At 41.6% G+C, this 26,819-nt stretch overlaps 1 protein-coding gene across 1 annotated transcript in view; it reads left to right on the forward strand.

The window, feature by feature from the left end:
- Nucleotides 1–459: 459 nt before the first annotated feature.
- The window catches only part of XKR4 (XK related 4), a 322,931-nt gene continuing 296,571 nt past the window's right edge, over nt 460–26,819 (forward strand). Inside the window, exon 1 of the mRNA XM_060116110.1 lies at nt 460–1,271. Coding sequence (XP_059972093.1) covers nt 460–1,271 — 812 coding nt within the window. The remainder of the gene's footprint in view (nt 1,272–26,819) is intronic.

Here is a 26,819-nt window from a genome sequence, read left to right on the forward strand (position 1 = left end):
CTCGGAGTCAGCTGGTGGAGGAGCGGCAGCGGGAGGAGGGAGCGCGCGCGCGGGGAGGAGAGGGATGTGCAGGTCCGAGGGGCGCCGCGGCGGCCGCTGCTGCTCCTGCTGCTGCTGCTGGCGGCGGCGGCGGCTCGGGCGGCAGCCGCGGGGCCGGGACGGCGAGGAGCGCGGGCGGCGGGCAGGGGCGCGCGCCGGGCGCCGCGAGCAGCTTGGCTCCGCGCAGGCAGCCAGGCGGCGCTCCTGCCGGCTCCGGGCGCGCCGCTAGCCCGGCCCAGCGCCCAGCCCGGCGGGCGGCGGGCGGCGGGCGAGCCGGCGCAGGAGCGGGCGCAGGGGCAGCGGCAGGGGAGCCGCGCCGCCAGGGAGGGAAGCCGGGGCGAGGCGAGGCGGCGGCGGGAGGAGGACACAGCGGGGAAAGGTGCCACATAAAGGAGGGCTCTGCTCCGCTTGGGAGGCATCATGGCCGCTAAGTCAGACGGGAGGCTGAAAATGAAGAAGAGCAGCGACGTGGCGTTCACCCCGCTGCAGAACTCGGACCACTCGGGCTCGGTGCAGGGACTGGCTCCGGGCTTGCCGTCGGGGTCGGGAGCCGAGGACGAGGAGGCGGCGGGCGGCGGCTGCTGCCCGGACGGCGGCGGCGGCGGCTGCTCGCGCTGCCGCTGCTGCTGCCGCTGCTACTGCTGCTGCTCTGGGAGCGGCGGCTCCGGGGGCTCAAGCGGCCCGGGCGGCGGCGGCGGGGCGGGCTCGGCGGCGCTGTGCCTGCGCCTGGGCACGGAGCAGCGGCGCTACTCGCTGTGGGACTGCCTCTGGATCCTGGTCGCCGTGGCCGTGTACTTCGCGGACGTGGGCACGGACATCTGGCTCGCCGTGGACTACTACTTGCGCGGCCAGCGCTGGTGGTTCGGGCTCACGCTCTTCTTCGTGGTGCTCGGCTCGCTCTCGGTGCAAGTGTTCAGCTTCCGCTGGTTTGCCCACGATTTCAGCACCGAGGACAGCGCCGCCGCCGCCGCCGCCAGCTGCCCGCAGCCCGGAGCCGACTGTAAGACGGCGGCCGGCAGCGGCTCTGCAGCCGCGGAAGGCGAGGCTCGCCCTTCCACGCCGCAGAGGCAAGCGTCCAACGCCAGCAAGAGCAGCATCGCCGCCACCAACAGCGGCGGCAACAGCATTGGGGCCACGCGGGCCAGCGGCCAGCGCAGGTCTGCGTCCTGCTCCTTCTGCCTCTGGCTCCTGCAGTCGCTTATCCACGTCTTGCAGCTCGGGCAGATCTGGAGGTACCGTATCGGGGGTGGGGGAAGAGGGAGATTTGTTGCCGCTCCTGCATCCCCACTGCTTTGCTTTTGCACAAGAAAATCGTTGAGGGTTGCCGTGGTAGTAACCCTAGTCACACTCCTTCCGGGTTTTGTTTTGTTTTGCTTTGGTTTGGTTTTAAATTTGTGATCACAACCTAGGGTGGGAGAGAAGTGAGGGGCAAGGGAAAGGCAGCAAAGTGGCTTTGAGCGCTCAGCCCTTGTCTTCCCACTCCGTTCGACCAGCTTCTCTATGTGCTACACCCCCCTTCCCGCTCCCCCCCCCATTTTTAGTGATTCTGTTTCTGTGAGTAGGAGAGGATTCCTATCACATCTTCTAAAAAATCCTTTTTAATTATGTTGAATTTGAGGTGTGTGTTGCAGTTTGGATGGCTTCTTTTGTTCCCTGAGAAAAATTGCTAATTCTAGTTAGATGGAGCTATTGCTGTTCAAAAGTACCCACATTTTAATTCTCACCGCTAGAGAAGTACTGTGCTTCAAGTAAAGAGCTTAGTAAGGGACACACTTGTTTTTGGGGGGGGACTGTGTACATCTATATCTATTTTTATATCCATCTCCAAATACCAGTAAGTACACTTTATGGGACCCAGACTTACTCGAGTGGTGCCCTTTCTGATTATCCTGCAGTGTCGCCTCAGCTGATTTCTGGGATAACTAAGAACCCTTGGAAAAGGGTGGTGCATCTTGTAAACTTTGACCACACTTGGCATCTTCATTGACTTGCTTTGCTGCTTGTTACCTGATCTACCAAGTCTTTACACAGATATCACTTCCACTTACAAACTGGAGTACAAACTGGAATATGGTTCCTTTGGGCAGAGGGAATCATCTCTGGAACCATCACAGCCTGGATTTAGGAATATAATGAAGTGGCATGCTCAGGAATGCATTTCTCCAGGTTTTATATGTTTTTGATAGCTTTTTGAAGTGATATTTTACAGCTACAAGAATTCTTTGTGTTGAAGCATTTAAATGCTAACATCCCAGAGTTTTGCTTTTTGGGTTTTTCTTTTTTTGGGGGGGGGTGTTTAAAATAACTTAGTAAGTAAAAGTAAAATGAGAAAACTTCCTCACAAGTGCACTGATATGGGACTACACTCTGCTATGCCAGTGTCCTTTTCAATTTTATTTGTAGTTATTTTTGTGAGTAAAAAAACAAAACGATTATGAGTCATTAACTCTGCTACAACTCAGATAATTTGTGGAATGGAACTAAAATCATCCTTTTCTTTACGGTGAAGTGTAGTGTTTTCATTGAGAAGAGCAAGTGTGATTATTTTTCAGTCTTTTCCGGGACCATTGATTTGTAAAGCAGGGTAAGCATTGCCACAGACAGTGACTTTTCAAACTGAGAAACTTTTTTTCCAAGCAGATACTTTCTGGTAAAGTGCTATATGATATGCAGTCAGACAAACTGATGTTGGAAACTTCCATGCTTTGGACTTAAAGGACTTTTTGAAACGTCAGTTAAATGTGATAGCTATATTTCCCATGGTTGACTGTTACAAAGGCTTGCAGCTTGGTGCTTTTCGAGTGTGATGAAGAACTCAAAGGCTTGACTTAATTACTGGAATTATTTACGGGTTGAGATTCGTATGATTAGCAGTTTTAATCTGATAATGTGGTAAATGAAGCTTAACATTCCATTTCTTAACTTCTGCAGACTTCATGCAGAATTTGGAAATCACTCACTTTTACCTTTAAAATGTCTAGATTTATGTAAATAATGCAAACATTTCTCAGTTCTATTAACTGAAGAACTATCTATGTTTCTTACCGATTTATACTTTATGAAAAATTGAATATCAAATTCTAGTTGTGTTTACTAGACCTTCTAGACCAAACATTTTCCCAATTGAGAAATGATGTTTAATATCTCAGGACATAAAATATGGAAAGTGAGAAATAATTAGGAAAAGAAAAGGGCCTCAACACATCTCAGCGAGACCATAGCCACTGGGTCATTTGGCCACACAGCAAAGCTATGGAGGGGTGGGGGGCAGGGATGGGTAAGGTTCAGTGCAGAAGGAAAACCGCAGGCTGTCAGACAAATGCATTCACCAGCCCAACCCTTGGAGAAACTATGGTCACACATGGCTCCTTTTTGTCAAGCATTTCTACAATATTTTCCTTAAAGGCTTCAAAGTTTATTCTGCTAACACATGGTCATTTGGGAGGAGATAGTATTTCTTTAGATATATATACACATATGTTTTTTTATATTTGTTTACATATTCAGAATAATGTATTTAATAATGTATATCTGAATTATCTAATCTTACTGTTCTTGGATTCTGGCTAAGATATTTGGAGGATGGTGGGGTAACTTGGTGGAAGCATGATCTAAGACTCAGCCTCATTTATTTTCTCCTTACAATGTTAAAAACAAAGCAAAAAAAAAAAACTTTAGCCTAATGTAGGAAATTGAAATGGGGTCAGAGAGTTCTTGGAATTTAAAGCTCAGATGCATTCCGAATTGTTTCAGTTTCTCTGAGTGTAGAAGATTTGAATGGAACTTGGGGGGATGGGTGCATCTTTGATAATAAACTGGTGAAATGCAGTTCATCTCAGATTATTGTATTAGACCATTATCTTTGACCACTGTGATTCCTTAATTAGGAGCATCCCTCTGCTTTTTCAAGCTTTTCTTTTCAATGCATTGTACACAAATGTTGCAGAAAGACCGAGGTATCAATGGTTCAAAGCTCAGAGTTCATTACTCATGTTTTAACATGCTACTTTCTAAGATCAATAGAATAGATTTTAGCTAGGTTGGTAACTGTTCATTGTATTTCCATGGAATTCAAGTTATTTTAGGTAAGGGTCAGATTCTAAAAGCTCTCTGTAGATAAAATCCTTTGAAATACCATCAAAGTGTTTGCTTGCTCAGAAATAGCTGTTTGAAACATTTTGGACAAGATTTGCATGTATTCATACATTTATTACAAATGCAACTGCTGAAAGCAATGGTACATATTCATTTTAATTAACGTTTACTAATGGAAAAATTAATGGCAGCTTTTAAAGTCGCAGGAGTTGATACTGGGAAAGAGCCGTTAGAAATACTGAAGTGAATTTTTGCTACCATGTGAAAAGAGCAATTGTGACTTTAAAGGAACTGTGTGAATGAATGAGGAAGTACTTTTTTTTTCTTGTCACATCATACGATTCCAGAAGTTACTAAGGGTGCAGTTCAGCCAGTGGGAATCAGAAACATGCAATCAGAACAGCTTATAGTCTTCATAATACCCACGATCGATTATATCTGGACGTCTTCTTCCTTCAGAGTTTATGACTTACTCTTCAAGTTTGACCTGAATTTCTCCTACACATGTACATATGTGTAGGTACGTACATATTTAGTTGTTTTCTAGCAAATAGGCACATGGTAAATGATAACTCCGTGGATGGTAGAATGCGGAGTATTTTTACCATTTTTGGTTTTGTTTCTGAATATCTTATTGTGAGAGTCACCTGATGGAAGAACAGCTTTCTTGTGTTTCTCATGCTTGATCCCCCACGAGGTATTAACATGTGTCCCATGTTCAGGTACTTGGGAAAATGACGGGTTAAGCAGAATTAAGCAGATCTCTCCACAGCAGGACTTCTCAGAGCCTTTACTTACTAAGCTGTTGTGCAGTTGTCAGTAAGTTTTTAAAGGCACAGCTATTCAATTCTCTTGTAATCATGTGGCACACAAAGCACTTTGAGAAACATTGTTCTATGCCATTCTTCAACCTGCCCAAACAAGAATTATAATAACAAGAATTTTATGTGGCACTTTAAACATCTACAAATATTTTTATACTTCTCTCTCGTCTAAGCATTAGTACCTCTGTCTATAAGAAAGCTGGCAGAGAGATTACTCAAAGATTACTCAAGATTGCTTAAACTCAGAGAGATTAAGTAACTGGCACAAGATTACCCAACTATTATGTGATGTAGCTCAGAGTCAAAACCAGGCCTGTCTTACCCTAAAGTATTTTTCTGGTTCAATTAGCTACCTCCAAATGCCAATTTGGATAATAAGGACAACAATGTATAAAAATGACAACTTACCTTCACTAAGGTTGGCAAAGTTCGAGAGACAGCTGAGTTTAGACAAGTTAGGATGTTTCTCTAATACACACCAGTGGTCCAATGGCAGAACGGAGGCTGGAACTCAGATCATCTGACCAGTGTTCTTCTTCCTACACCATTTGGACACGCTGAGGTTGTTGTAGTGGCATTAATGACTAAATGGCACAATGTATGTGAATAAGCAGAAAGTGCTTTGCAAGTGATTAAAAAATCTAGAGATAAGGAATGGGTAGGAAAATAACATACTGGGTACAGCTGCGAGTGTTGAAAAAGTACCTTATTGATACTGAGTTAGTTCTGAATTCTGATATAGGTCAAGCAAGATTGGTGCCCTTTCCTGAGTTTATTGAATGGTCATTTCCCATATATCTGTGTTCCCTCTACTGCTTATTAATTCATCTATTCATCTGTATTGAGTACCTGCTCTACGCAAGGCACTATGCTAGTTACTAATCACCCCAAGATGAATAAAGTACACACCCTCTTTCAAGGAATCTACTGTCTGATGAGGAAGATGGAACAGTAAACACACAATTTCAGTACTGGGAAATAAGCACTCTGATAGAAACAGGAAACTCAAGCCACCTTCGTGGTTCATGTAAGACTCTGGAGCAGAAGATGTTTGAGCAGAGGTTGTGATGGTGGGCAGGTCTGCTACTGGAATAAAGTGGAGGTTGGCAGTGAGGGCTTGGATATGACTGTGCAAAAGGGCAGAGAGGCAAGAAAGAATAAGGCAGGTTAAACGTGCCCTTCGAACAGAGAGAGCAATTGAGAGACAGTAGCTAGAGGTGAAGATGGAGAATTAGTTGGGCTGGACAATGAAAGGAATTTAGATTTTATTCTGGAGGCATTGAGAAACCACTGAAGGATTATAAGGGTGAGGATTGTTGACAAAAGTGTGAAAATCTTGTTTTATTCAAAGGAGTGGCAAAACGTTGAAAGATTCAGAGGAAATGTCATCAATCCCTCTCTAACTTGATCATGCCCCTTTCATTCATAAAAGTCCATTGATTTTAAATGCATTGAGTGTGGATGTAATTGGAGCATATAAATAGGCCCAACATCGTGGGAGAGTTGTAAACAGATTGGTTGAAATTCATTGTATTTATACCAAAGTAAATTATTGGCGCAAGTTTATTTTGCGTTACTTTTTGAAGAGATTTTCCTTAGGATATGGTGGGCTTCATCTTATTGAAATCCTTAGAAAAATTTTCCTTGTATTTGTGTAACACTTCTATTTACAGAGGGTTTCCAAGTTTTCTTTCTTATGTGACCCTCAGACTCATCTTTGAGGTGACACATTTTGCCTATGTGGAAATTGAGACAGAATTTTAAATGTTTTTCTCTTTAGGTCACGTGGTTCTGCACAGATTCTAGGCTAGACTTCAGTACTGAGGTGGGAGGGAGAAAAGGGCACATGGGAAATTGTTGATGTAACTGAGGATGATTTGGTAGAAGAGAAACCTGAAAACTTGAGAGCTCTCTGGTACTGAAGGATTCTAATGTGGAAGAAACTTTTGCATCAGCCCTCTGGGACAAAATGGATAGGATCTACAAGAAGAAATTTTGAATTAATGTAAGGAAAACATTTTTAAGTAGTCATAAGTAGTTCAGCTAAGATTCCTTAGAAGTAACGAGTTCCTCATCATTGGAGTGTCTAAGCATAGTTTGGAAAACTGTAAGCAGAACTATGGTAAAAGATACTTTATTATACAGAGGGTTGGACTAGATCATCTTCCAGCTCTGAAATTTTATGACAATTTCTATCATTACATGCTGCTCCAAACATAATGAACTAACCTTTGCTTTTTTTGCATAAAAGAAGTAGGAGTTTGCTTGAATTACTGCAGCTGTGTCACTTTGAAATCTATTCATTGGTTATGGACCCAGTATCTTCCCTGGAGCATCACAAATCCACACCACAGCCTTGAGTGCTGAGCTTGGTATTTAAATCTCTGAGTTAGCTCACAGATATAAATCCACACACAATCAGACAGTCCTCTGTCCATTTACTTGGGTTTCTGTAGGAGCTGGAATAATTTATGCATAAATCTGTGTGGTAAATATAACTATTTCAGTATCCTTGTAATAAATGCAAAAGCTGTAATTTTTCCATTCACTTGAACTATACACTTACAAGGGTAAAAAAAAATGTTATACTTATTATACCCCATGAAATTGCAGGCTACTCTCAGAGCAATTGAAAGTAGTATCTATGCAAATGGATGCTATCATTTTTGAATAGCGTCCACAATCCTTGGGTCAGTAACTGTGAAGGTCTTTGCTCAGTCACTTACAAAAAAGGTCCTTATTGTTTGAATATCCAAGTACATGACTTCTGTTAAATATGTTCTATATTTTTACAGTTTGAATGGAATAGTCTACCAATGAATTTAAATAGCACCAGTCACTGAGTAACAGATAAATACTAGAATGATTCCCCTTTATATGGAATCCCAGACCAATCTGATTAGCACATTTCCCTGACTTGTTTTAGAATTTGAATAGCACACATTCTAAGCTTATGGAAGGAAGACTAGGTATTAGAATCAGATTTATTACTCTGACGTATTATCAAATAGAAGGTGCAGTGTGGTGCTAGTCATGCTTCTCAGGTATGATCTTGGAAAATAGTTGGAATATGTTGATGGATTTCATGGGAAAAACATTCAGTAATTCTCAACAGGAAGTATTCTCTTGAATGGCATGCGTAATTCTGACTACCACACCATGTGACTTCCTTCCAGCTGTATGATGGTGTCCTTGGGAACTGTTGGCATGGCTGGTCGGGAAGTAGGACCATGGGCAAATCCTCAGGAGGTTACTCTAGTAGTTGTGGATCTTACGTGTGTAGGCATACATGTTCAGTGAATATTTGCTGATCTGTGAATGAAGCCCAGGGGTTATTATTTCTTCTTTGCATGAGTGTAGCTGCACTTGCTGCCTGGTTGCTTCTTGAGTTGCTAATGGTACAGTGAATCAGAAAAGGTGCCACGTTATCTAGAAAGGATACAACAAATCACGCAGCTCTTTTGTAGGTTACTAGTGCTAGGAAAGTGGGGCTGAATTTCACAAAATACTAGTTATCCTCTGAGAAAGATGCAGCTAGACGCTCACCTTCACTTACCTGTTCTTGCTGATAGAAAAGTCAGACTGGGGAAGCTTTGGGATAGATATTTTTCACTTAGTTCTTACGTACTCTTGACCTTCTGAGAATACACCTGTATACAGAATGATTTGGGGGATTTTTGGTGCTCCTACTTGTCTACTCAAAGAAAAGCTGTAGCTTCTGCTATTATGATGACCACGAGCATCAGCACCATAATTGTTATCACCATAGAACATTACTTCCATGTCTAGTGTACATACAGAACTCATACAATTACTGATGGTGAGGGATAATAAAGATGGGTTAAAATGGAAATGGATCAGTCCAGAAATCCTCTAGAGGCAAGAGGTGGCCTGAAGGACAACGGTAGATCTTTTCTAACCCTGAGATGAAGGCAGAGGGTCACAGTTAGTGTATCAGCAATGGATCTTATTTAGAGGGGCAGCTGCCTTTTGGGGAACTGGACTAAAAGGGGATCAGATGATTTGGCCACTTGGGGGCTCAGACCCCCGGCAGTCATCTACTGTCCTGGGTTTACATGTGATAGCATCTGCCAATGGCCCCCCAAGTTTAGGTCTTCTTTTGGTTTCCTCCTTCTGGGTCTTAGTTTTCTACCTGTATGATGTGATTAGTCAAAAATAGTGTCCAAGGTTCTTTCCAGGCTTAAAATTCTGATCCTGCTCTTATTATGAATTCTTTTTTGCTTGTCCAGTCCCCAGAGTATATGCACCAGAAAGTCTGTTCTTCTAAGGCCATGACTACAGCATTGTATAAGTCAGTCAAAGGGGATCTACAGGGGGTTTCCAGAGTTGACAGTATTACTGTCCGAAACCCAGTAATTGGTATTATATGTGGAGAGAGAATCTTAAGCTTATTTGTATAATACAACTTACTTTGTATCATTCCAAATTTTAGTTATAATCAAATTAAACCATTTTCATTAAAACCCATATCTGAGTATTTGAAGCTGATGTTCAAAGTGTCCCATATCACTAATTTTAAGACATGTACCATATAGACTTGGGAAGCCAGAATTGCCTTCTGCATTTCATGGGGGGTGGTATGCACAGCTGGAGTGCTAGGATTAACAAATAGGAACAATGCTTCACAGGCTTAAAAAGAACTATCCATTAGGTCAAGGAGAAGGCTGTTGTCAGAGCTAGATTTGCTTTTAATTTAAAAGCTTGTCCTGGGTTACACTGTCACTGATTTAATATGCTGGAAATTGAATTAAACACTATACAAAGATACTGTATCCAGGCCTGCACTTGTTGAGGAACAGGGCTGTGTTACATTCTGCCAGAAGAGATCAACTCCTTAACCTTTCCCAGTTGGGGATTGCCTGGATCTTTAGGATGTTCGAGATCTGTTGTGACACTGCACAGTTTTCAACCTCACGACAACATTTCAGTTTTTTACATTAAAAAAAATTTTTTTAAACATTTATTTAAAAATTCTCTGAAGTATGTCAAACTGTTTTCCCCCTTTTATGATTCATAAGTAGGCTGTCTGAATCAGTTCTACTTCTTTTGCTTACTTTATGTACTTGCAGTGTTTTCCTGTCAGGGGAATCCTTCTACACAAACAGAGCAGTGGGCAGTGTGTGGGGTGGGTGAGGATTAGTCAGTCAAAATCAGGCATATATAGAAAAAAGGAGGATCTACAGTGAATATGAGTCTAAAAAGGCTTGAGCTGACTTTGATTTGACTTCCCATCAAGTACATTTTTTTAAAGTGTATAATATGATGGTTTTTTTAATTCATTCTTTAAAAAAATTTTGTTATGGTAATAACACTTAACATGAGACCTACCCTCTTAATTAAAATTTTTTAAATTAATTTTTATTAGAGTATAGTTGCTCCACAACTCTGCGTTAGTTTCTACTGTACAACAAAGATGTACATTATTTAAGAAGGAAAGAGTCACCTTTCTGAGCCCCCAGCCTAGGAGATTTCATCCGTGTAAATAGCAGTCTCTTCCTCTTTCTGCAGCCTAGACAACAATTATGAATAAAGATATCAGTTTTGGGCTCAATTCTCTACTTTCCAGGTTTGTTCTCAGTAGCAGAGAGTCAATACTCAACACGAAGGTAGCCATTGTAGCAGTAACAGTTACAGAACAGTCCCTCATCACTTCCTTCATTAGTTCATGGCATAATCACTGCATCAGTGTGACAGTAACAATGAAGAAATGATCCTTCAGGAAAGAGGGGAAAGGATTTGTAAAGCCTTCCTTTGTCTTGATAGAGTTTTCAGCTGATTAATTAATTTGCTGTTTTACCGAAGTAAAATTAATAACAATCATTTTTTAAAATGTAGGTCAATTCTAGAAAACTCTCCAAAGTGATTTTTAGTACTTGGGTCTGTTGTTATAAATTAGGAAGGATGTCCCATAGGGTTTCATATCTCTAGGGGATGTACTACTATTAAGAGTGGCAGCCACAGATATCCTATGGGATTTTTCCTGAATCGGTTGGTGATGGTCAGGTTTCAACAACTGAATTCTAGATGGGAACAGGTAATATAACACAGTCCCAATGAAAGCATAAATATTAGTTGTGTTCCTGATTCTGAAAAGTAAACAATCATTACAATTACTTAAGGATATACTAATATCTATCTATATCATATGTAGAATCTAAAATATGATACAAATGAATTTATTTACAAAACAGAAACAGATTCGACTCACAGACATAGAAAACAAACTTATGGTTACCTGAGGGGAAAGATTGGGGAGGGATAAATTAGGAGTTTGGGATTAGCAGATACAAATTATTATATATAAAGTAGATAAACAACAAGGTCCTACTGTGTAGCACAGGGAGCTTTATTCAATATCCTGTAATAAGCCATAATAGAAAAGAATATGAAAAAATATATGTCTATATTTATATGTAGAACTGAATCACTTTGCTGTCCAGCAGAAACTAACACAACATTGTAAATCAACTATATGTCAATAAATAAATAAATAAATAAATAAATTAATTAATTAATTAATTCAGATTGGAATCAAATGAGTAAGGGAGAGGAAACCTGAAGTTCTGATCAAGGAACTATGTCCAAATACCCTGGAAACTATCATTTCATCCCATTCTCTGATCTGCTAGTAGAAAGGTGGGTATTATGGATTGAGCATGAATTGATTAGTTGGAGGAAGAAAAAATATAGCCATGAGAGAAATGAACGAAGATGGAGAATTTTATTCCATACTCAGAGGATGAATTTTTAATCCTTTGTCATAGGAGTGGGAAAATTGTACTGATCCCCATTCTATAAGGCATCACAGCAAAGTTTAAAGCAAGGCTTCACCAGCCAGGCTAAGTTTCCATTAGATGAGTTTGTTCTGACAGCTCCAGCTGTGATGATGGTCCCGTTTATAGGATCAAGTTGAGACTGAGGGCACCAGTGGGGTCTGCAGTCTGAGGGACTCTGACCTGAGTCCTGGATTATCACACAGGTCAGAAGAGGGCAAGTCAGCTGGCAGAGGGTCAAGGCCAGGGCACATCATCACAAAGAGGAACATATTAAGAACCCCGGAATCTAAGCAGGGACCAGAAACAAACTTGATAATAGTAAAGGGAGGGTAGAATCTGAGATCAAGGTCATCATGCAGGCAAACCATGACACCCGGACTTCAAAGTGTAAAACCAAAGGGAGATTTGTTTCATTTATGTTCTCATTATATTACTTCTGTCTGGTCAGGTATCAAGAGTAGGGCCTAAAACTGGAGGTTGAGTTCTAATCCCACTGAGGGGAGGGCAGAGAGCTGGGATTGAAGGCAGGTTCTCACTCATCCCCTGTTGACACCTGCAGATTCATCAGCAGCCCATTGGCCGAATCACTCTGTGGTCACTGTAATCGGTTGCTGAGGATAAAATGACAGAAATAAGTGACCAATGATAACCTTTTCGTCATGTTTTCCACAAACATCTGCTTAAAATCATAGTAAGGAAAACATGTTAAAAAGAATATGCTCTCAAAAAGTTTATGTGGAATCTAAAAAAAATGTTACAAATGAATTTATATGCGAAACAGAAATAGACCTGCAGACAAAGAAAACAAACTTATAGTTACCAGAGGGGGAAGGGGGAGGGATAAATTAGGAGTTAGGGATTAACATATACACATCACTATATATAAATTACATAACCAACAAGGACCTACTGTATAGCATTAGGAACTCTACTCAGTATTCTGTAATAACCTATAAGGGAAGAGAATCTGAAAAAAATAGATATATATGTATGTATAACTGAATTTCTGTGCTCTAAACCTGAAACTAACACAATGTTGCACATCAACTATACTTCAATAAAAAAATAAATGGTAAAAGGAAAAAAAAAAAGGTTTACCATCTAGGAAAGGAGGCAAGTCGCTTTCATACCCCTGGAATCTGTGATGAGGCACTGAGTGAGCTGTTGCCTTGCTCAAGGTAGGGTCAGCAACCAGCAGCCTTAGCATCTCTTGGAAGCATCTCAGAAATGCAGAATTTCAGGCTCACCCCTGATCTACTAAATCACAACTTGCATTTGAACAAAATCCCCAGGGGATTCGTAGGCATTTTTAAGTTTGAGAAGCAGAATAGCATCCATTCTGCTACAGAGGAGGGAGGACCCCTTTCAGCTGAAATGGTCAGGGAAGGCTCATCTGAGCTGGACATTCATGGAAAATATACTTGATCCAGACACCGTAACTGGCTTTCTCACTAGTTATCACACCCAGTACGATAGCTTTCAAACCGTGCCAGTGATAGGCGCGCATGTACACACCCAGGAGCCTCCTCATAGACAGCATTGTAAGCAAAAGTATGACAAACAAAGTGAAGGATTTTAGTAAAATCTTTATTCAAACTCCATTGTTTTGTGGTTTTATTGTTCACAACTGTTGACTGCCCTCTGCTCACAGTTTTATATTCTACTCAGACCTTATGCCATCTGGTCACTTGGGATGGAGGGGACAAGGGGTGGTGAGAAAGGGACCAGACCTTCTCAATGGAGGTGGACACTAGGGAAGCATTGGGTTCAGAGTAACCAGACCGTGAGGTTAGAGAATGAAAAGAGGGGCATGGCAGCTCTTGCCAAGAAAGACATAATGATTGTCATCTTTGCTCAGAGAGGTGGAGCTAGGCTGGTTGTGGCATCCTTATTCTTACTTTTCTGAAAAAGGAGCAGCCTTGAGGGTGAGCAAAGATGTCCCATCACTGGGTGTCGGGGATAGTGGAGTGGGAGGTCAGGTTCTGGGCATCCCTCATCCTTAGCTTTTAGTCTGCTGGACCAAGGAGCTTCTGCATCTTCATGGGAAAGAGGAACCAAGAGAGGAGAAATAGAAACGAACTAGGAACCCAGGCCTGTAAGACCAGGTCCTGTCCAGGAGTTGGCAGGGTATTTTTATAAAATGACGTGGGAAGACTTCTGATGACCAACCTGCTGTGTGCAATTCAGCTCTTTATGGTGACCCATGAGGCTCACAAGGCAGGCTATGCCATGGGAAGAAATATGACATCTCAGCCCCATGTCATGCTTTACTGTTTGTCTTCCTAAGTGAGAACCATAGCATCAACAACATGACAAAATATGTCAGTGTCTGGGTTGTGGGATAAAGAGATAATGAGGGTGGCGCCTTATAAGATGTATATTTGGGTAGATGTGTGATCAGTTTCCTTATTTCACATTAAACAAAATAGAAAAAGATGGCCTTCCCGGAAATGCTTCTTTTCAAAGTAATAGTTTTCTAATTTCCCTTTCGTACAACATCTAGTGTTGCTAGGCTGTCATTTCTGTTGCTAGGGTTCCCTCCCCCATCTATGTGCTAGGACATGATTGTTTCATTCAGTGTTCTTAAGTGTTTCCATGGAGAGTTCCTAAGTTAAATGTTCTCAGTCTGCTTTATCAGTAGGTGTGGTCACCCTGCCAGGCTCTAGACCTACATGTCTTTCCAATATGGTAGCTATTTCCATTGAAATGTAGTTATTCTCGACTGAGGTGTGCTGTCAGTGTCAAACACCCAGGGGATTTTGAGGACTTAGTGTGAAAAAAAAGGGGATGATAACTATCTCATTAATATCTTAAACTGATAACATTTTGGATATATTGGGTTAAATAAAATATACTGTTAAAATTAATTTCACCTGTTGCTTTTTTTTTTCTTTTTAAATGTGACTACAAGAAAATTAAAATTACAGACGTGGCTTGCATTGTATTTCTATTGGACAGAGATGCTCTAGATGATGTGAGAGCTCAGTTCTTGAGGAGTGAGAAGAGGATAAATCCAAAGTGAAGTGTTTCAGAATATTAAGAATTTGCTAGAAGTTACCAAGGAAAGAACACGGAGTTGTTTCACTGCTGAGGCAGGTTGACTTAATGGGTTTTGCAAATAAGGTTACCTGCTGGTAAAAACTGGGTCTTTAGGAGATAAAACCCCTACTGTGGGTGTGGCCCATGGTCTTCCCTGCTTCCTGCCTTGCTTAAGGCCCAGACACCCGCTGTGCTTCTTTGGTGGTTTAATAAATAATTCTTAATGATGACAGTAAGAACTAAATCTTTGTAAGTGCCATTGTAGCTTGCCAAGCACATTCACTCCTATTAAACCATCCAGTCCTCTCACCAGCCTCTCAAGGCAGGAATTTTTATCATTCCCATGTGAAGATGAACCCACTAAGGTTCAGAGAAGGTAGAAGATTGGCTCAAGGGCACACAGCTCCTCAATAGCAAGTGCCTGCACTCACATTCTCGACTTCAGCTTCTGAATCTCATGCTTTTCCCACTGTATCTTACAAGTTCAATCCAAGAGAATCACTTGGAGAAGCATTTCCTGACCTTTCCGGCTGGCAGCTGTGCTAAAAACTGCAGTGAGTTCAATTGTACTGTGACATCAGTGGGAATTATTTAATACCAATTTATAGGATTTTCCCCTGACTACCGGGAAAGGGAGAGACCCACCTGAGGACAGGAGGTCAGATTTGAGTCCTGACTTTGCTGGAAGCTCCTCAACTACAAAACAGTGGGTGGGAGTTACATCAGATCATTTCTAAAGTCCCTTCCAGCTTTATAATCCTGTGAAACCTGGTATCTAAAAGGAGCATATCAACTCTTTTCATGCACCTTATTAAATATCCACTTGGGAAACAATATGCATGTTTTATTAACCTGGGCTAGTTTTCTGATAAACTACTCCTGTAATTGGTATTTCACACCAAACTTCAAACACAGAGACTATGGATCCATTTTATCCACAATGTGTCACTTTCACTTGGTGCCTACTGGTAAAATACATGTTGTTTCCATTGGGAAATGCATGACACTAAAGAATAGTAAGTAGGCTCCAGTCCCATGTGAATACTATGTAGTTAACCTGTATTTTTATCCTCATTTTGCATGCAGTCATGCTTTGCATATGCCAGCGTTCTTCCCCACATTATGTTCATAAATTATGACTTCAGCTACAACCATTCAAGGCAAGCCCCGCTGTCAGTCACATCTCTCTCTCTGAGACCAGCAGGATTTACATCTATGTGACTGACATAACTTCAAATTCAACTCCTAAGACCTATCTCAGAGGACCAACTCTATATAGTCCAGCATATGCAAGTGCTAGAAAATTCGTTCTCAAATGCACACAATTCAAAATTTTCAGAATCAGACACAGCTAGTCTTTGAAAAAGCAATTCCAAATATTCATTTCTAAAAATCAAATAATTCCTCCCAAAAGATGCCCTCCAACATAGATATGACTTGCTTTGAAAAGGCCTGGCAACTGCAATCTCCTCATTATTATTATTACTTGGTGGCATTCCACGAAAAATATATAGGATCATTTTTCTTTTTAGTTCAATGGCATCCTTGGAAAGTATAGTTTTTCCAGAGGGACTGATTTCCAAGTATGTTTTTAATGTTCACGACATTAAATGTGTTCGGACTTACTGTTTTTTTTTAATCCCAAGTGATATGTTCTAAGAAACATGCATATCTATACTATAGTTATTTCTCCCATGATTTTCTTCTATGTATACACCTGATCATGCAGTTATGTAGGTTTGGATATGCTAGAAAGAACAGACATGATTTAATTAAACTCAGATAGTCTGGAGTAAAAATGCCTTCATTCATTCATTCAATAAGTATTTCTCACGCATTCACTGTGGGCAGGCTCTGGGCACAGCAAGATGAATGGGATGCACTCCCTGACTTAAAGGAGTTCTCCGTCTGGCAAGAGACTGTCTCATTTATAACCGTTCACACCTCAGAAGGTCATGCAGCCTCAGCAATGGCGGGGGAGTAGTGTTGTTGGGAGAATAGCAGAGGGATGGGGAACCTCTGTCTGGAAGAAAGGGTAACATTTGAGTGGGACCCAAGAGAGTTCCAAGCAGAAAGCAAAGAAGGGACAAAGACATCTCATGCCCTGTTTGTAAAGAGCTGAAGCAGAAAGTGAGAAGGAAAGAATGTTAGCAGATGAGTTGTGAGTTTGGGGCCAAACTAGCCAGGGCGTTGGGTGCTTTCCTAAGGCATCAGGACTTGATACTGTTGGCAAATGGAGGCTCCGGGGACACGTATAGATACATATTTTCAAACAGCTACCTTTTAGCAGTGGGAAAGATTGAATCGCAGTCTGGAAATATTGGAGAAGGAAGTCTCCTGCATTCTTCAGAGGCAGGGAAAGAAAATGTGAGTGAGGGGTGGACTTGAAAAATATCTGGAACTTTAAGATGCAGTGGAATGAGTGAGTGAAATGAAAGCCCGGAAGAGCTTGGTGAGTCTCACTAAAGATTCTGACAGTCCTTAATGAGCTATTGGAAAAGGCATAAACATAAACAGAGTTAAATAAAGATGCTCTGTAATGTAGGCTGGGCAATTAAAAAAGATTTACCAGAGTAAAGCTAAATACAGTGTCGTGAATAATTAATGGGACCGTGACAACTCAGTAATAACTACCCTGAACTTTTACAATAGTGCATTAACATATGTGCGTGTCAGAAGGAGGGTTTGCTTTTACAGTCAACCCCAGTTAGCTGGGAGATTTCCCCACAGAAGTTAATTAGGGATTCCCGGTGATGGAGCCTGCTGACTCACCTCTGACCAGCGGTGAGTAGCTGCTCCTTTCTCATGGGTTACTGGTTGAGCCTTAAAGGAGTTTAGTTGTAAATTCAGTTCTTGTCCTCCATTCCCTGGGTTCTAGGTGCTATTTTAGCTTTCAGTGGGATTTCCCTTTCTTACTTTAGGAAATGAACTCCGTTCTCCTTGTGGGTAGGTGCACTCCACCTGGAACAGAACTTTGTGGGTGAGGGAACCTTCCCTGAATGGACCGGGCCATTCAAGCCATTAGGACGTGGAGGATGGTCCACCTGGGATACTTAGCTCAGTGAAGACTCCACAGAGGAAGGTACCTTTGAGACCCAACTGACCTCTTTTATTTCAATGAATCCTCATTTAACAACCTTTAAAATTTTCTTAATTTTTAGTTTTTAATTAATAAATTTTTCCCCAAGCAGTTTTAGGTTTATGGAAAAGATGGAATTGAAAATACAGAGTTTCCATATACTCTCCGTCCACCTCCAGGTTCCTCTATGACCAGCATCTTCTGTTAGTGTGGTACATTTATACAATTGATGGACCAAAACTGATACATTATGTCGACTGAAAAAAAGAAAACTCGCAACCTGAAAGTTGAGAGTTTTGTTGCATTCCGCGGGAATTTTTAGGACTTCCAACCTGGGAGGTAGCATGTCAAGTAACCCTGAGAGAACTGCTCCGAGGAGGTGAGGGGAGAGCCAGGTTATATAGGAGTTTTGCAACAAAGGGCAGGTAGTCTGAACGTCAGAAAAGTATTGTTAATAAAAGAAAACCAGATATCTCAAGTTAAGAAATTTAGCACTTTTCTCTGTATGGGAAGATGCAAGCGTCCCGGCTTACTGAAATCGTTCCTTTGACATGCACCTCAGCTCTCTGGGGCCAGTATCCTGTGTTTTCTCATCCTGAGTTTCCGCAGGGCTAACCTAGGGAGTGGCTGCAGTCTGATGGCTGCTAGATGGCAGGTATTCTTTCCTTCCGGAGTTTCCTCAGGGCTCACCAGCTGACCATAATGGCTGATGACTGTGATGTCCTTTGTTTGTGGATACAGCAGGCAACATTACATTTCTCATTACTATTAACTAAACTCCACAGTTTAGAATTCACTTTTTGGGTTGTAAATTCTATGAGCTGTGACAAATGTATACAGTAGTGACTTGTGTCCACCTCCACAGTTTAGAAGTCACTTTTTGTGTTGTAAATTCTATGAGCTGTGACAAATGTATACAGTAGTGACTTGTGTCCACCTCCACAGTTTAGAATTCACTTTTTGTGTTGTAAATTCTATGAGCTGTGACAAATGTATACAGTAGTGACTTGTGTCCACCTCCACAGTTTAGAATTCACTTATTGTGTTGTAAATTCTATGAGCTGTGACAAATGTATACAGTAGTGACTTGTGTCCACCTCCACAGTTTAGAATTCACTTTTTGTGTTGTAAATTCTATGAGCTGTGACAAGTGTATACAGTAGTGACTTGTGTCCACCTCCACAGTTTAGAAGTCACTTATTGTGTTGTAAATTCTATGAGCTGTGACAAATGTATACAGTAGTGACTTGTGTCCACCATTGCAGTATAGCACAGAACAGTTCACTGCCCTAAAAATCCTCTGCATTCTACCTATTCATCCCTGCCCCCCCTTCCCCTGGCAGCCACTGATCTTTTTACTCTCTGCATAGTTTTACCTTTCCCAAAATGTCATACAGTTGGAATCGTATGGTGTGTAGCCTTTTCAGATTGGCTTCTTTCACTTAGCAATATGCATTTAGAGTTTCTCCACAGGATTTTGTGGCTTGACAGCTCATTCTTCTTTCTGCTGAATAATATTCCATTGTCTGGACACACCACAGTTTATTCATCCATTCACCTACTGCAGGACACCTTGGTTGCTTCCAAGTTTTGACAATTATGAATGAAGCTGCTGTAAACATTTGTATTCCGGTTTTGTGTACATGTAAGTTTTCAACTCATTTGGGTAAATACCAAGGAGCATGATTGCTTTGTCTTATGGGAAGAATAGGTTTAGTTTTATAAGAAGCTACCAAACTGTCTTCTAAAGTAGCTGTACCATTTTATATCCCCACACTTAACAACTTTTGAGTATCTACCATGTGCCAGATACTCCTTGTTTGAGGGTACGAAATTAGTGAACCAGGGTACTAGATGTTATTCTAGAAAGAGTTAAGATACCATGAACTTGTTCAAGTTACTAGTTCTAAATTTAATATTTTGGAAGGATTTACTGAATAGGATCTATACTTTATAGTATAAATCACATAGTTATTCTTAAATGAGAAATGGGTAAAATAATAAAAATTTAAATTACAGTGAAATATTAGTTGTTCCAGTGATGTATTTGAGTAGCTTTATGAAGTTATTTTGCTGGACATCTAGACATTGAGTTGTGGTACCAACTCTGGTTTCACATGGGTGTAAGAAAAATTATTGGAACAAAATCAGCCTTTTTTTAAATGTACCTTTGAGATTAGTTATATTCATGGGTTTATAAAACTGCTTGGTAATTGTTCCTTTAAAAATGTAACCATGGGGTAAATAATTTTCAGTGAAAAATATCACAGAGCATGCACACACACACACACACACACACACACACACACACACACACACCTTTAAAAATGCTCTGGAGTTCTGCCAGAGACTTGAATAGTTGCCCTGGGTAGCGACAGCCTGATTCACTCATGCCAGCTCAGCTTGGGCTTTGCCTCCAATGGAGTTGAATGGAAATCAATACACAGATGAATGGCAGAAAATTGGTTTCTCTACCTTTTAAAAGGCCTCGTCAGAATCTTTATTTGAATGTTTATAGTATTAGCTAAGATTGAACTGAATTATTTTTGTAATTCTTAAAAACAGACAGTGAATTAAAAATTTTCTTCTCGTCTGTTGGACTAAAAAGCAATAAAGAACATGAACATGTTAATCCTTTTTAGCCTAAATCATATAATCAGATAATTTTCCTGTTTCCTTTGTTCTATATAGAAACAATTTGAGTATCAGTGTCAATGTCTTTGCTTTCTGCAAAAGTATTCATTTCAATCCAAGTTCCCGCGTTTGTCTCCATATTTCCAACTTTTTTGGTTTTAAAATTGCACACAAATATTTGTGAAACTGAAAATTTGACATGATGTGAAATGACAGTTCTAGGAAAGCTATCTGGCCGAGAAGGCCAGTAAAACTTTACCAGTTTCATTAAACAGAACCAGTCATTCCATTTGGTTGAGGCCTCAGCTTTGAAACGGATTGAGGTGTTTGCTTCGTTGTCATGAGGATCAACGTGCGTCTGTTGATTGTAATGGGACCGTGCTTGAATGGCCAGTCTGTGGGCACTTGATTTGGGGGGGGGATTAGCAAAGAAATGCTAAAGAATCACTTTTTCAGGTGCTTGAAAGAAAGAACAAAGCTTTATCTGGTAGAGACATGAAAGTTCTGAAATCTACCGAATTAGGAATAAGTAAGAGATGCAGTACCAAAGAAGGAGAAACAGAGTTCACATGCGCTCTGATCTACATGCTGTGACCTGCAGCAAAGTGCTGTCTTTCTTTTCTTCTCTTTAAGAAATAACTAATTAAACCCACAGTCACCTGGGGCTTTTGCTGTGTTACCTGGGGGGGCTCCTAGGACTGGAGAGGAAGATGAACGGGGTGGGAGGATGGGAGAGGAGAGGAAAGGCAGGCTGTGGGTCAGGCGTGTGTAAAAACACCTTCATGAACTCACTTGGACGTGGCATTCATGTTGCTGGCTTGCACTTCTTCAATAATGTCTCTTGCTTACTTTGGAATATAGGTTTTGGATAAGATTGACACTTGGTTTTATCAGCCTTACACTGGTTAGTTTCGTTTGTAAATTCTGTCCCTTTCTGGAATGTGTGCTTCATGAGAGCAGACATTTTTATTTGTTCACAGCAGTGTTCCCAGCATCTAGTATGGTGTCTGGCATGTTGCTGTCATTTAATACGTACTTGTTGATTAAATGAATGAAATACAAATTAGCAAGTCATCATTCCAATAAAATACTTGGGTGCATTTCTAATTTCTATATGTTCTATTTTACTTGTGAATTTAATCCATGGATTTAAGAGGCATATGATGCGCAGGACATCCCCTCGTCGCGTGCCTGACGACCTCCCTGTTGAGTTTTGTTGTTGGCATCAGGCAAGTGGATGGAAGGGCTAGACTTCTGCAGAACTTAGACCCCAGAGCATTGGTACCAGGTCTTTAGAGCCCCCAGCCTGAAAAGACACTGCATAATCTAAGTGTGCTGTCAGTTCCCTTAGAGAACATCCCAGGAGAAGCTACGCACCGGGATAACTGTGTGCCTTCCCTCCTGGACCCAAGATGAGCCTGGATTTTCACAAGTAGAAGCTTTGGTCCTGCTGCTTATGCTGCCCCTCCCTAGAAGCAGCCTCAGAAGCCTGTCTTTGCATAATACTCTCCTGCAGTGTGTGTCCCACAGGGAAGGTCCCCCGGGGTTTCCTAGTGACAGCTATGATTTATTGCTTCAGGTGGTCCCGTTCTTATTTTGTCTTGTGGGCTAAGAGTGAGCAAGACATACAATTTGCACCATATTCTTATACCCAATCCTACATCTTACACTTAACCGTTCTGACTGGACAAAAGCACATGGCAACAGTAATCACAGCATCCCATCGTTTGTACCTGCTTGTGTGTCACCATAAAGTCCATTCATTCACAGCAGTCCCTCCAAGTCTGCTTTTTTGACTTTGCCACCCTTAGTAAAACCAGATGAAGTCTCATGTTTTAATTGTGCCCTGTCGTCCTCCCCCCTCCCTCTCCCCAGTGCTACTATAATCTTAACTTGCATCTGGTTCACGAATGCTTCCACTGACTTAGCCCTGCCTGCCTTGAAAAGCAGGGTCCACCTTTCCCATCCTGGTCACTATCCTCTCTATAAATGGGTCCTTTTTCCTGTGCTCGTCAGTCACTCATCTGCTTGCTGTCACTGCCTGTCCCATCACTGTACCCTCTCCTCCGCTCTTCCTGGGAAGTGAACAGAATCTGCATCTGCATTCCTCCTCCCCAGCCTCTTGGTCCTACGGAGCTCACTGTATTCCTTCCAAAGGCAGGGCACAAAGTGCTTTGATTGGTCCATATTCCGGAGTTGCTTTCAGTTTGTTTGTGAACAGCAGGGCTGCTCTAAGATTTGATGCCCATGACTGTTAACAAGAATAGTAGTAAAGGTGGTAGTGATATGATATCTTGTATTAGTGTGGTTTAACTTTCATCTTTCACACAGCATTTTCACAAGCTTTTAAAGCTAGTTGTATTTTTATTATGATTTCTTCCATAGCATCAGAGTAAGTGCTGAGATTCAGAAGAGTTTTCAGCAACTGGATAACATGGAAATTTGACTGCCGTTTTATTGTTTTCTCCTCTGATTCGTAGACACCATCCAAACCATTTTAAACATCCTTATTTTTAACTGGAAAGCCAGATCAAGGTTTCCAAGTATAATACAAGATCACCGTCATTTTCTTCAGTAATAATTAATCTCTCCATATTTGAAATATCATACTCAGTAATTCATGAGAAGTATTTAATAAGGTCCTACCACATGCTGGGACTATTCACAGCACCACCTAGCCTCTGCTAGCCTCTGGAGATATTTTCCACTCATAAATTATTGGTTTTAACATGAAGCCATTTTTCTGGAAAATGGTGTCGATAGGAGAAATAAGGACATGTGATGTCATCCTAGAAGGAAATCCTTTAACAGGCGTTCTTCAGATGGCTCCAGGTTGTGTGTCAGAGCTGTGAGAAATGGTATTTGTCTACCAACATGAACTTGCTGATTTTCACTCTTTACAGGTAAGTCCGTTTGCCCATTAATATGGTAAAATCCTTTTACACACCTACACACACCTGCCCCAAAATGTTGAAAAGCACACGAGAAACTGGATAAGTATCTTTGCAACACAAATTACATATTACAGACAAGGGCTCTTTCTCCTAACATAAAAATTCTCATCCATCGATAACGAAAAAAAAAATGGCCAGTAACCGCTTTAAAAATGGGCAAAAACGTTTGTAGACAGTTTATAGAAAAAGAATGTTTTTAGCACGCAAAAGATGAACAATTTTACTTCCAAAGGAAGAAATTCACTTCCTCTTTTCAAGCTGTTTACATCTGCCTAACATAGAGGATTTGCTTGGGCCTCTTGAAAGCAAGCGTGGGGCCTTATATACGGCCCGGGTTGTATGTGTGTGAAGCAGGCCCCGTCTGCTGTCTTCACCTGGAAAGCTGAGATTTTTTTATCCCTTTGTGTATGTGGCAGATATTTCAGATGGGCTCACCGAATACCCACTCTGGCTCCCTTCTAGTGAATCTTACGTGATGAAACTGGAAAGCTTAAAAGAAGTGGGGGGATGGGGAAGGAGCAAGGAAGGGGAAGTTTTCAATCCTTTCACGCATCTGGAGAACCCGGTGCTGGCAACAAGCTGCATTTGTGATAACTTGGAATGATGACACGAGCAAGTGAAGGTGATGGCTGTGTGCCGGGAAGTGTTTTGTTTTTCTGGGAAACGGTGATAGAGACTGTGGTGCCTGGATCCTGTGGTCCTAAGTGCTGAACAGCAGGTGGTGGCAACACAGAGATGCTGGAAGCGAGGTCTCAGATGTGGACAGTCATCTTCTGGCTGCATTGCTCCTGGCCACAGGGCATCCCGGCATTTCCTTGATGACCCCAGAAATTCTTCAAGTCGTCTAATACCTTGTAATAAATCTTTCTTTTCTTAAACCGCCTGGAGTGGAGTCGACAGATACATTTCAAAAGTATAATTGTGTTTCGGGAACCAGAGGGTAGAGGTGGAGGATGGAGCAGAGAACAGAGACATAATAAATAAATAAACCAATCAAAGCCAAGAGGAGTTCCATATAGAGGTTCCATGAGATTTTCAGTTCTAGCTATTTCACCACTAAAAAATACTGTAAATTAAAGCTAAATTTGCTTTTGGGTCTCCCCATTGAAATCTCATAAAATGTTATTTTCTAGACACTTACTCTTTCATTTAGTCAAATATATCAATCAAGTGCTTCATCAGATTAACCACAATTACAGAATTCAGGCATACTTTGATTTAGATGATATGCCTTTTCCTTAAAACGTATAAACCCAAGTAACAACTTGTTATTTTCAAAAAATCTTAACAGGAATCCTTTAAAAAATATAAAGAAGATTCAAAGATGAACAGGACTTATTGGGTTGGCCAGAATGTTCGCTCGGGTTTTTCCATAAGATGTTATGGAGAAACCAGAATGAACTTTCTGGCCAACCCAATAGTTTCTCAGCCTCAAGGAAATTTGATCCAGTTGGATAAACAGGTTAGAAAACCGGTCATAACAACGCAGTATAAATTCTCCATTGGTAGGTTGCATGGAGTGTGATGGGAACATGGAGAAACAGGAAAAACTGGTTGACAGACTAAGGATTTCTCCACTTTTAAACCATTCTGTGATGAGGCCGCAAGCATACCCTGAAAAGCAGTGTTAAAACCTAAAGCAGGGCTTCCCCGGTGGCGCAGTGGTTGAGAGTCCGCCTGCCGATGCAGGGGACACGGGTTCGTGCCCCGGTCCGGGAAGATCCCACATGCCGCGGAGTGCCTGGGCCCGTGAGCCATGGCCGCTGAGCCTGCACGTCCGGAGCCTGTGCTCCACAACGGGAGAGGCCACAACAGTGAGAGGCCCGCGTACCGCAAAAAAACAAAAAACAAAAAAACAAACCTAAAGCAGAGTCGGTGTTCCCATGGAACGTCCCTCCTTACTGTTCTACGTGTGGAAGCCTGAGCATCCTCTGTGAGTGGTACCCGAAAACAGAGGCTGCGGAGCCAGCCTTGACTTTGCTTCAGCCAAGAACATTCATTCCCACTTCTTTGGATAAAGATCTAGTCAAGTCTGTCTTTGAGGCAAGCCTTAGCAGATGAGATTAACTGGCTTCATTTTAAGAAGGCATCTTGCTCATTGTAAGGAAGTCAGAGCAACAGTGATTGAGTCTGTCCTGGATGACTGTATATACTTGCAGCTCAGTTAAAACTTATCAGAGTGGAAAGAAAAGAAGAAAGCTCGTAATGTGGGCTTTAGGAGGTTTTCTCTTCTGACAAAATCACACCAAACATACAACAATCCCTGATATTTCAGCTCTTTATGTTTGACCTGTGCAACAAATAGATTCCTGATTTCTCTTTCGGGAGAAGTTTTATGGGAAAAAACATCTCTCCAAAAAAGGAATGGCACAGTGGATCAGAGTGCAAATAGCCCCACGCCTTTTTCATGCAGCAGCACCGTTATTCAGGATGTTGAAACACAGACGCTTGGCCATGAGGGTGGATTAAGAAATGGGATTTCGGGGAAATGCAGTCCAAACTTCTGTTTATAGGATCATCTCACCTGTGGTGATAGGCATGGAACCCTTCATCAACCAACCCCAGGCAAACTGGAAGCCTCTACAGACATCCTTACATTCCAGCTGAACTCAGAAGATTTTTGAATCAAAATAGGGAAATACTGTTTTATTTACAATAAAATATTGTACAGAAAAAATAATACAGAAAAAATCTTTTTCAGCAAAATCCCGAGAAAGGATGAATAGCTGTTAAGTTTTGAAAATGGAGAGATAACCCAAAGACCTCAGTTTTAAGGGAAAAAATATATATTTGTCTTTCTAGGTACAAGGTTGGTTACCCATGTTATATTCTGAGAGCCTATATTCTGAGTCAAGAAAATAATTTTCCAGGATAAAGGAGTGATAGCCTCAAGGGACTTCTCCCCTGTGGGCAAATTCCTCTGCAAGAATTCTCTCAAACCCTCTGGCAAGTCTGGTGCCAGGAGGCATAACAGCATGTGCTAGGGCTGCACCTCCGCTTGAAGTGAGGCGCAGTTAAAGGAAAATGTCAGTTTACAAACTGGTCTCTTCACTGACTACAACAGTCTGGCCTCGACTATGTGGTTCTTAACTTGTTACTTGACTGAAAAATGTTTATCAGATTGAGGACATAGTGCTTGATCGTTGGTGACCTGAGCAAGACAGGTTTTGCTGAAGCTCCGAGGGCAGAAGCCAGATTCCTGTGGGTGGAGGATGCAATCAGAGGCGGGCGAGTGGGGAGGTGAGTGTGGATGACACTAGAAAAGCTTGAGTGTGAGGCCCAGAAGAGGGGCTGGACAGGAATCTGGGCCCAGGAAGGGGGAAACTCCTAGCTTTTCGTTTCTTCTTTTCTGCTCTTC

The sequence above is a fragment of the Mesoplodon densirostris genome, chromosome 13 (genome assembly GCF_025265405.1).
Source record: "Mesoplodon densirostris isolate mMesDen1 chromosome 13, mMesDen1 primary haplotype, whole genome shotgun sequence".
NCBI classification, from domain to species: Eukaryota; Metazoa; Chordata; class Mammalia; order Artiodactyla; family Ziphiidae; genus Mesoplodon; species Mesoplodon densirostris.